Source organism: Leuresthes tenuis, unplaced genomic scaffold (assembly GCF_036924035.1).
Source record: "Leuresthes tenuis unplaced genomic scaffold, fLeuTen1.0.hap1 SCAF_6, whole genome shotgun sequence".
Taxonomy (NCBI): domain Eukaryota; kingdom Metazoa; phylum Chordata; class Actinopteri; order Atheriniformes; family Atherinopsidae; genus Leuresthes; species Leuresthes tenuis.
Genome location: NW_027325360.1, coordinates 25,950,199 through 25,962,509, shown reverse-complemented (window position 1 = coordinate 25,962,509; position 12,311 = coordinate 25,950,199). Strand labels below are relative to the sequence as shown.

Sequence of the window (12,311 nt, the reverse complement as noted above, 5' to 3'; positions counted from 1 at the left end):
AACAGGGCAGGGTTCAGTGTTGAATATTAAACCCCACTGTCTGTGATTTGATTGGTTTATACAATTAATCAGTCAATGTTTAATCCAACCCACTGTAGAGAATATTGTGCATTTTTTTGTGCTCTCTGGCTCCCCCAACAGTTGTAAGATGCAACACCACTGTTGTGAATACAGATATCCCCCTGAGGCCTCCACATGTGCAGCCGTACAGGAGACACCAAAAATACCAAGAGTAGATCAACAACACATCTTGCTTTTTGGGGGAGGATATGTCAATGCCGTATTAGAATACTAACTTATTTTTTTACCCATCTTTCACACTAGTTTCGATACAGTTCATAGTGTTTCTGTTCAGCACAAGCAGCCTTTGTTCAGGAAGCTCTGTGAAACACTAACACTCCTTTTTTTCCATTTTACTTACACTGGAGCTTATGTGGCTTATGTAAAGTGCACGACCTCAGTATGTAAAGGGAGGTTTCTGCGGTAGCGTGGGTTCCATAATAGCTTTGCCTCCACAGCTGCCCACATGTCTGGATGCATTATGACAGACTAGGCCCGGGACCAGACCTGTTCTCCAACCACTAAAGTCCAGATGTGCCTCCCTGTGGGTCTTTATCTGATGCCTTCTATTACAGGGCAAATATAGCAAAGAATGCCTGTGTGTATTTCACTCTGTGAGTACTAGCAAAAAGCCTTTTATGAGCAACAAAACGGTTGCTTAAATTATATTGAAGCCCTCTAACAATTCAACATTTCACGAATCACATAATTAGATCTTCATGTCTTATAACTGGCAATGAATATATAATTCAATAGAAAATGAATGAATAACAAATAAACAAATGCACTTCACCAAAGGTTGAATTATTGAATAAAATCATTCTCCAGACATAAATTAATCTTTTTATAGATACATCAAAATACACCCTTTATATTAGGAAACTTAGCACCTCATTATGTATGCAGATTTATGAGAGCACAGTTGCCAGAACACCCCTTTTCTTGTGAACACAGAGATCATTCCCCTTTACTATATGCTATATATATATATATATATATATATATATATATATATATGCCACTTTGTTTTCCTCTCAAAACTGCTGTGGTAGCTTCCACTGCGGCGTCTGTGTTTCTGTCCTTGACACACATGCGCAGTAGTGGTAACCGTGGTCAGCCGTGATGTCACAGGAAGTTAAACCAGATGGGCTGTGGTATCATGGCTACCCGGCAAAACTAAAGACAAATGTGTGCAATGCAACATTTGCAAGGCAGAACTTGCCTTCCACGGCAGCACAACGACAGTGCATGAGCACCTGAAAAGGAAGCATGTTGTTGTGGCTGATTGTGAAGAGGAAATGTCATCTTGGTAAGCTAACTGGCTAGTTAGCTGCTAAAATTAGCGTAAACAGAGAGTTAACCTGCTACTTACTCATATTGATAGCTGTAAACGTTAACATTAGCGATGACGATATGATTAATTAGCCTTAGCACACATATTTCATGTGTTTTCTGTAACATTATAACAGTGATGTGTTTGAATAGGAACGCTAATGTTTTCTAACGTTATGTTTCAGTGCTAAAAATGTACGTTCATCTTCAATGGACGGCTTTGTTACAAAGCTAGCTACATTGCACATCTCAGCAAGTAAATGTCCTGACTGAGTCCATACTGAACATGTTGGTGTTATATTTGAGTCAGTGAGACCAAACCTTTTGGTGAATATTTCCTTAGTTTTAGGTGCCTACCTCATTTGATTTAAATGCAGCTATGTTTGATGCCAGAGACAATTTTAGTTCATTAAAGGGTTAATGAACTATGATATTAATTGTCTTTTTTTTTTAGTTAGCATATACCTTAAACACTCCAAGCTGAAAGATAATTATGGTTATTATAAGAGCAGCTGCATCCTGGTGCATAAGCTGTATGTTTTACATTCAATATACATAAGATCCGATTAGTCGACTAATGCTGGGCTTACACCAAACGATTTTCACAGTCCCAGACTAAAAACTGATAGTCTTACTGACAGTTTAACCGGAGTCTCGGTGCGCTCCTGTCATCTCGATCGTTAAGTTTAAGGTGGCAATCTGCAGTCTGCGACCGCATTTCATGCCAGTCTTTCCCTAGTCTTGGGCTTGGGATCAAACGTGTTTAATATTATCGCAGGTCACAGTGACGTAACACAATCAACAAACAACAGATGAGCACTGACAAAATCGGAAACAGGAAAGCAGACAGTCAATAACAAACATATCGGCGGACGTAGAAGAACGAGCGACAAGCAGGCGGTCCCTGTCCATATAGCCAAGGCCGTGCCCATATTCTGTGGCGTTTTCTATTCTTTTTGTTGGGTTTTTCACTATAAACCACTGCACAGACAAGAGCAGTTGTAGCTAAAAGCTGCTTCTCCTCCATTTTTGTAAAACTTCTGCTGAGCATAATGGGGAAAAATTGCATGATTGGAAAAAAATCTAAAAAATCAAGTTGTATTCTTGTAAATAGTGACCCTACAAGATTCACAGTCTTTGTAAAATCTTTAGTCTGAGGCTAGTCTGGGACTAAAAACTCTAAACACTAGTCTTTAGATGTGAGCTGATAGTCTTTCAAAGTCTTTCATAAGTCTTTTCAAAGTCTTCTGGTGTGTGGGTAGCATAATCGAAAAAAAATAACCGGTGATTAGTCGACTATTAAAATAATCGTTTGTGGCAACCCTAACACACACACACACACACACACACACACACACACACACACATATATATATATATATATATATATATACATATATATACACACATATATATATATATATATATATATATATATATATATATATATATATATATATATACATAAAATATCCCATTGAATGTTTGCTAATTATGGATAAAAACTCTTTTGTGTTTTAGCCACTGCCTATCGCCCCTGAAACCCTGCAGCTTGGTGTGAGTGTCTCTCTGAAAGTGCAACACTCCAGTGACTGAACTCCAGTGAGATGTCACTTTGCAAAGGTTAACTTGGATGTGTGAAACACATCTCATCTTCATTCACAAAATAGGATAAAAGAGGCTAATAAATGTACCCAAAACGCATTCCGTCTGCTCCATTACTTCATAGTTGATAGAGAGCCTCTGTGTCCCCCAACACAATTAGCTTTTTAAATACAGTAGCTGTGTACACAATTAAAATATTCATCCCTTGCTGAATTATTGACAGACCTCCAAGCAGTTTAGTTAATTACAAATGTCAGATCTGCTACTTAGTTCAGTTAAAAGCCCAGATTTTCCTTCCAAAAAGCTGTATCATATGATTACTTTACTCCATCTTCTCAACAGGGGAAAAATCGCCCATGCAGCTTGGCCATACTTGCCCACCTTTAAACTCTTAATCATGGCAAGTAGTGATAACAAATAACAAAGAAAGCAGAAATAAAACAAGTACATGAACTCTGAGACAAAGAGGAATTGTATAGGGTCACCTATTTATTCATATCTTAGAACTAGGCATGTGTAATATTGCATTCTTCTAACACTGGATATACAAATATGTTCCTGTATCAACCAATGTTGATACTCATATATGATCATCAAGTGAAGTGAATCATTGTGACTGTGATCATTCCTATTTATAGAGCCACTAGAAATAAAGAAAGCAACTTAAAATTTTACCTAAATTAGACTTTTAAAGACTTCTTCCTACAATCTAGAATAATCTTCTTGTAGTGAGAAGCCTGAAATGAGCCACAACCAGGCCAAATTAGAACTTATTTGCTTGCATGTGCTGATTTTTAGATGATGCCAATATAACATTTCAAAGGTTTTCTTTGCTGATAACGATGACATGCTAATATCATGTGCATCCTGGTTAGAATGGTTTAAAAGGTGAGTGGTCCATACCTACATTCAGCCTTTTAATCTTATCTAGGCAGCGCAAAGCCATATAGGGATTCTTGTCGTATTTACACTCTATAAATGCAGTTCTTTTGCTATACAGTCACACTGTGATGAGCATATTGGGCTCTGTGTGAGATTCCGTTACTAACACAGTGACACTTCAACTTAAATCGAACCGCTGACCTTCAGTTCTGAGTCATGATCTACATGTTTCACTCTAGAATAGTCCAAAGCTAATAATCTGTTTCTAATATCACATACACTCTGTTCCAGTCAGTCTCGTTCCACAAGTTGATAGGATTGGTTCATCAGATTTGTTGCATATGAAATCCTGGCAGCTTGACTCTGTAATTTTAAAACTGTCACTGGTGCCCTTCACTTCCAAGGTGGAATTGCTCAGCTACGTAACTGAATGATAATTTCGGCAATGATAGGTATCCTGTCATTTAAAGAACACCATACTGTATGTTCCTGTCAACATGACAGTTACTGAAAACTTGACAGGGCTTCATACCACGAACAACAAACAGCCATTTGGCAAACAATGTAAATACAGTGCAGATTCAGTGGAAAGTGAACAAGAACAAACTCAGATTTCAGGAGATTATAAAGACTAAAAAAGGAAAAAAAAATCCATTTTAGAACCTTTAAAAACGTTTTTTTCTTGAATTGTGCCTCGCCCGTGTGGCTTCCCATCCCCAGTATACTACTATCATCTATGAAATGAAAACAACAAAAAATAAAATCAGGACAGGATGTCCTTCATTTCAAACTCAAACCTACTCACATCCCCTCCCTTCCTCCTCCCAGCTCAGTTGTTCCTCTTCATCCATCATCTGAGTCCCAGAGCTGAGGCAGGTGCTTTCACTAAACCTCCCTGAAGAGTGCCCATCCCACCCCTTCTTCCTCTTTCACTTCTCCCTCCAACCCTCTCTTCCGCCTTCTTCATCTCTCTCTCTCTACACGCCTCCCACACTCTCTGCTCGCTCCGACTGAAGGAAATCATCAGCGGCCTTTTCACATCTGCAGGAATCTTAATTGTGTATTGTCAAGTGGGGATTTTTTTCATCCAGCAAGGACGGAGAGCTAGATCAGCTGTAGGCCTGGAAGGTGGTTAAATATCAACACAAAGCCATGAACAAATCAACATTAACAGATGCATAGATGGATGCATATAACAAATTTCTATTTGCAAAAAAAACAACAACATCACATGTGAATGAGCATGCTCTTACATAAAGAAACAGGCATAGTTCTTCACCGGCTCAGAGTGAGGAAAAAGAGAAAAATGGGTTAGGAAACCTCTGAGGAGATAAAGTATGGCAGCTCCATGATATCATAGTTTCTGCGTTCCTTCTCTGGTTGGATAGCTGCAGGGATTGGAATGAAATGTGACAATCTGCTGGTCCTTTTGTAACTGCTCGAAAAGCAAAAAAGACATGATCTGCTGAGTCTACACTCAGCAAGCTGCAATCATGACGCGTCTGTATGGGCTGGGGCTCTACGTCTTACATGTGGCACAAAGAACAAAGACTCCCATTGATTTACCGGGCAGCAACAAGACAACACAATGATTCCTTTTAGTAACAGTGGCTGGCAGCGCTGGGCAGAATCCCACCAGTGTTCTGTGGGAACTTAGGAACAAAGACAGGGACAGATAATGAGTGGAGGGGTCAATAAACTGGGTTGACCTGTCTAATATGCAAAATCTGAACACACAGAATGTCACAGCACAGACTAACATGACTGACATGACATTCACCCTGAACAGTGACATTATTGACATTAAATCCCTGTTAGCGTTCAACGGACGACTTCAATATGTTCTTTCACATCAAGTGCCGTTTCACACGCTACTGTCCAGTGGGCCTTGCTTAGTTGGCAAACTCGCTGCCAGTGGACAGTTGTAAATATAGGCTGTTGACGTTAAACCCTCACAGGGGCCGTTACAGCGTCTAGGCTCCTCCGACCAAAATAAGAGCTCCCCCAGAAATGCAGACTCAATTGAGCATCCATTCTTTCCAAGAGGAGAATTTATAAACTTGCTGACCGAAACATAATAGGGGTGGATAGCAGTGACAGGAGCTCGAGCTAAATATGTGCTCTGTGGCAACGTAAATGGTGGTACAGCCAATCGCAGCTGATTATTCCAAGTTAAGCGTGGTGAAGTAATTTTGGAAGGGTAGAATCCAGGAGTTGAAGTACCAAAATGTCACCATGACAACAATGTTGCAAGTGTCAGAGAGAGAGAAAAAAACATCCATTAAAAGTTTACAGTAACAACCATGATGAGGGGCAGCAGCCCGAAGCTGTGGATTTATCTACATACCCAAGCTGTTTACATTTGGCTCTGTGAGATAAACAGTGTCCAGAAAGTTTGGACAAAGGTGTCCCTTTAGAAAGAGCATCATACAGACACAAGAGCAATTAATGGATGAAATACTGTGTTACAGTTACATTCACTAATCATACTGATTAGTCCTTACTGCAGAAATCCTCTCATGTAAAATATCCTGCAAATAGTATATGAATAAAATATGAAGACTTCTACATTTTCAGTATTATCTAGTTAAAATCAGAATGTACATATTCTAATAGTCTCCTTAAAATTGTAAATGTATGAAAGTTATGTTAGAATATATAAAGTTATATCAATATTAAGGTTAATGTTATTAACCTAAATTTAGACTTTTTGAGCATTTTTTCTCTTTTTAAAAAAAAATTGCCACACAATATTCTGCAAGACTTTTAGAGGTGTATTGTGAACCCCTTTGGGTGCCTGTATCTGGCATAAATTCTTTTGAATTTTCCAAACTGACATGGGCAAAAAGAGCAAAATAAAAGGGTATAAAAATGTTCTATGTTAACCTTTTAAACTCCTCAACTTGCTGAATAATTTAAGAGAAAACTGGATATCTGTATGGCTCTGCTATTTCTGTCTTTATTTCATAGATCATATAGACTAAATTAAACATTTGATGTCATTTTTGTGTTTGTTTTATAACTCCCAACTCATACATTTTGTACATGTATCGTAAAGCAAGAGAGCTGCTGCCTTTTTGCCCTGTGACACATAACCATCATCAGTATTTTACCATGCTACAAGGTATGTGGCTAATAACTAACTTGGTGGTGAGGAGATTAAAAGTGCCAGGGTTTTACTTATTAGGATGCGAGCTCAACTATTGCAAAGTAAAACTGATACACAGCCATTTTGTTAAAAGGAAACAAAAGTTGTGTCCCTGTGACTTCTTGAGAGGCCAAACCATGATTTAAAGTTTTATCTGTTTTAACACACTCCGCATAGGACCTTAAGAATATCATATGAAAAGGCACAAGTTTTCCTCTAAAGTACTTGCTGCTGGACTGCTTTCCTCATTAAGGGGATCCCTGTGGATGCCTTTGGACACTCAGGTTGTACCATCTGCTCCAGCTGCAGAGGGGAGTTTATTATGGCGCCAACAGCCCTGCCATTTGTGACCCCTTAATGAAATTGTGGAGCGATATGTAAGGTCTGATCCGCTTAAGGGGTCGTTGAGATCTTTTTTCCCTCGGTGGCTTTGGCAGGCGAGCACCGGGGAATCAGAGCAGCAGGAGTCTCTCCGGAGCCATGTGTGGGGATAAATGGTGATGTCACGTCACTGCTGATTCAATAACGGAGGGGGATGGCGTGAGGAGGGGTGGGGGCTGCGCTACACAGCTTTTACAATAACAACACATTCATATTAAGGGTGTGGAATTTTATTACTACGTTGTTAAGTGATTCCTGGCTATGTTCTCTGCTGAAAGGCTTAACACAGTGATGGGAAGTAGAAAGTTGACAACGTGCTGAAATGGAGGCTGATCAAGATAAATGCACTTTGCTCTCTCATTGCATTCTTTCCCATTACTCAGCGCACAGCCTTGCAGAAAATGAGAAGAATAACAATTTATTTGCTTCTTCCACAGCTGTGCTAAGCAACACAAAATAAACACTCTTATCTCCTTCTGTTCCTTTCTGGTGGGCGCATAGCAGCCTTTACATTAGCCGTTTTAGTCTATGTGACGTTCTAACTGGTGGTTTCACAGGACCCTAATGAGAAAAACTGATAATAACTGGTGTTTTACTTTGAGCGCAATTCAGGCTATTTAGCACAACTAGCTCGGTTTTGTGTTGGAAAGACAGTTTTTGTCTATAAATATACATGCTGACCCAATTATAGGTGGAGTACAGTCATCTGTGATTTGCTTGTTTGAAGCCAGCCAAAAAACAACAAAAAATTCCCTTGAGTTGGCTGGGTGGGGCGATCTGATACTCTTAAAACAGTTAGAGCTGAATGTGTTATGATACAGGCAAAAACCCACACTGTATGAGAATTTGATTTATAATCCGTTAAACTCTCAAGGGGCTCTTTGGGCCTATGAGCATGGGCGAGATTTGTAGGTGAAAGCTGCAAAAGCATTTAAATTACTATACTTTATGTCAGTGTGATTTAGAACATTCAGCTTACTGCTTGAAATATTAAGACACTTTCAGAGCCAAACTATCTTTGGATTCACCTTCAAGGTTCAAAAGATGGTAGAAGATCTCACTCAAGTCATGTTTCCAAGTGACCACGGGTTCACTTTGTATGTCCAGTACGTGCTGTGAATCCACATGTATCCCTCAAAAGATGATGTGCATGCATTTAGGATTTTGCCTAACGTGTCATCAACCTTTCAAAACAACCCTGAAATCAGAAAATGTCTAAAAAGCCACTTAATTGAACCTGCATTCAAAAATATGCAGGCTTTTTCTGTGCATGTAGGTGCATGTGAAAGCTCATTTTTATCCAGCGATCAGCATTTCCTTGGCATTTGCAGAGAAAATGAGAGCATTTCCTACAGCTGGTTCAGGCATCTACACCAGCAATATGCCAGAAGGCCAGAAGGCGCTTCTTACCCACCACAGCCTCAAATGAGATCACCACAACTCTGCTTTACACTCAGTTGTCAGTTGTCAGGACCCAGGGCAGGATGGGCAAACATCCATACGGAACCAAAATAGAGCTCTGCTTCTAACTAATCCCAGCTGAACAGGTGCTTCTATTTAAAGGACCAAATCCTCTCCAATCCACACATTGGAATCCCAGCACTGTTTCTCCACAATCACTCTTTATGGTATTCTTCGTGGTTTTCTCCCTCTTTTTTCTTTCCTTTTTTGCCTTTCTGTGATTATGGGGCAGGGAAACAAAAGCATTCAGCCCAGAATGAGCTAAGGAAATGTGCACAAGGAAAACCACTTAAGAAACTACAGCTTTCACCACCCTTCCTCCTGAGAAAACGTTCTCCTGTGGATGTCATTGTCAAACACTGCTACAGTGGCACTGCTTATTCAGGGCATCATTACTTCTTTCCACTACAAATTAGTAAAACAGCACACAGTAAAACTTTAACACAACTGGAGTCAGATTACAGCTCAGCAGTACAACGGTGATTTGACTTAAAAGTGCATATACGACTCTCTTTATAACAGTAAATCAAAGGTATTGCATGCAGTGTGATAGTGATCAGATGTAGCAATGAAACTTTTAAAAATCACCACCTGAGGCTACAGTTCCCATCACCTATGGGGACTGTTCAGGTATTTCCCTAATCCTTGTTTTGGTTTTCTGTCCGGAATCATTTATATTTTGGTTCGGTCCCACTGCTCTCTTTAACATAGTTTCCCCGCTTCCACAGGAGACGAAAACTGTAAAAACTGAAAACTGTACGAACATCCTTCAGATGGCCAGAAACCTAACTCTAGATGAATACTTTAGCATTTAAACTTCGAAATATGAAATTAAGCCATAATGGAGGACATATAAATGACATATTGTGTCTGCACTCAATTTTACATATATTTCAAGACCAATTGTGGGCCTGTTTATAAAAAACTATTAGAATTAGGAGCATTTGAGGCAAGATTAATGATAATGATTAATAATATTATTAGAATATTTCAGAATAGGCTATATCATCTCTGTCAGCATCATCTTCCCTTCTGTCTCTGTAGGATTTGGTTGCCAAAAGCAGGGGTTGAAAATAGTGGAAAGTTAACACTGGGTGCACAAAGACAGCTTAGATGGAAGTGAAGGAGGAAACAGAGTAAGTACAACAGGGAGGATTGGAAGTGGGAAGGCTGGTTTTCTTTGACCGCAAGGTTCCTATTAGAAATAGTGAGGCCCGTCAGGCAATGCAACACCTGACAAATGGTGAGTGACGGGACAATATGCTGCAAGTCTGGCTTTGACAGCAGCCACTAGACAGATTGATCACACCCTATGAGTGCTATTGAATTGCCATGGAAAACGGCAGTCGGGCAAGCCAAAACTCTCATAAAAGCAACCAAGTTTAAGCTCTGCTAATTTTAATCCCCAACCAAGCTTTCACTATCAAGCTGACATAACAGCTCAGGGCTCTGTTTGAAAAGCTATTTCTTCCAATAACCAGTGGGGGGATCGAGATTCAACCGTGAAAAATACAAATAAAAGTAATCCCACCTCTCCGATCCCTACAAATAAGCAGGGGAACTAGAGAGTGAGCAGACATGCATTTTACTGTAGCAGCCATAATCTGTTATGTTGTTAGTGGGGAAATAAGGTTGACAGGCCCCTGAGGCTGGTCTAGGGAGCCAGCTATTCAAACAAGCACAATCACCTTTCTAAATATGAATTTGGTACAGCCAGTGCAGTCTTGGCTTTTGTTGAGAGCACAATGTGACATGTATGGGTCGCGTCACTTCAGCAACAAACAAAGAAAATAAAGGCCAGGGGCATCAGAGAGCAGGACATTGCTCCTGGTTTTCTTAAACCTTCTGTAGCTGTGGGCTGAACATGTTAGTTCATCACGGCAAAATGGGACACTGTAATGACTTGGGTTTAACAAACGTGATTTTGAAGGTGGACAGATCTATAATACACCTTACAACCATCGCTACTGAGGGTACAGATGACTTTAATCAGACTAGGAAGACCTCGAGAAAAAAATAATGGGTCATAAAAGCTTTCAACATAAAGGCTGAATAATTAAAGTAAAAAAAAACACTGAACACAGCATAAGCTCCAAGAGAGTCAGTAGAACAGGATGGCTGCAGGAAACATCAGAGCCTTGGCCTTCATTGCTTTTTGATGTAGATCACTTTGGTCAACGGCAGTTGTTTTTACATCTGCTTTATAAATACATTTGACTTTGACGCATTTGACTTTGACATAATCCCCTGCGTTTCACGAAGTATAGATGCAATTAAGGTGTTGGAAAGGGATTACAAATTGCAGTGATTGAAGAATATAAATGGCACATCCGAGACACAACTCAAACAAGGACCATAATGTTTTTGTTATTTTTTTATTTATTCAGACGTGATTCCTGTACCAATCCTTTTGCCAACAGTAATAACTTCCATCCAGTATCATGAAGCTTTTCAAAGACTACCACTGTCTACTAGTCAAAGCCCTTTTAGACCCCTTTAGCTTGGCAACCAAGTGGATGTGTGAGCTGATAACATCATATACCTTTCAATCTAATCTAAACACACCTGAACAGGACCAGGGGGCATTCTGGCCTTAAGTCAGTCCTTCTGAAAAAGACGATGACTCCGTGCAGGCTGATCGTACTTTGGAGTCCTGGATCATAGACTGCTTTACCATTCACCCTCATTATGAGTGGCTTTGGAGTTATGTATTAGACACAGAGGTGAGCAGCGCAAGACCACCACATGAGTCCCCTTTTCTCTTCTCCTAGTCTCCATTAAGTCCAAAGTGGTATGTGTGGGGAAAGAAACCTGGTGGCGGGTGCCACCCACAGACTGCATAAAGTTAAATGTGTGGCTCAGAGGTGGAGATGGAGAGTTCTTATACTGTAGCTAAGAGCAGGATGCTCTACAAACTCCTCATCATGTAGAACACCTCCCATCTTCTGATTTATGTTCTTGCTTTCCAGAGGAAATTAAATATGAAACAGGGAAAGACAAAATACTACACAGAGTTTCACTAAGCAGATAATCTTTGCAACTTCAACAAAGGAATTTCCCTTCAGGGATTATTAAAGTTTTTCTTATTTCTCTTATATATTAGACAATTGGGAGTTGAAACATAACCAAGCAAAAACACCATAAAATAAGCCATGCTGAGGCTGGAAGCACTCATGTTTCAGTGATGTGCGGTTAATAAGATAAGCTTTTAAACTGTGTGTCTACCAGTTAAAAGAACCATCTGGGAGTGAAAAATTAGGGCCTACTGAAAGTAAAAGCCATTTCAACATCCCTGGGGCTGAAGATTCACTCCGAGATCCAAAAGACTCTCATTAGTGTGAATGAGTGGATTGCTGGCAGAGAAACATTCAGCACTTTGTGCCCACCCTCCCTCTCCTGGTACTGAATCTCAGTGACACACACGCTCGGCAAAGATCCACTG

General features: G+C 39.9%; 1 protein-coding gene across 4 annotated transcripts in view; it reads right to left on the bottom strand.

Moving 5' to 3' along the window:
- The window catches only part of zdhhc8b (zinc finger DHHC-type palmitoyltransferase 8b), a 56,529-nt gene that overhangs the window by 21,661 nt on the left and 22,557 nt on the right, over window positions 1-12,311 (bottom strand). The window contains exon 1 of one of the 4 annotated variants that reach the window (XM_072388462.1): window positions 5,133-5,318. The exons of the other annotated variants lie outside the window; for them this stretch is intronic. Coding sequence (XP_072244563.1) covers window positions 5,133-5,134 — 2 coding nt within the window. The 5' untranslated portion in view covers window positions 5,135-5,318. Of the gene's footprint in view, window positions 1-5,132; window positions 5,319-12,311 lie in introns of those variants that run through there. 4 annotated transcript variants of the gene reach the window in all.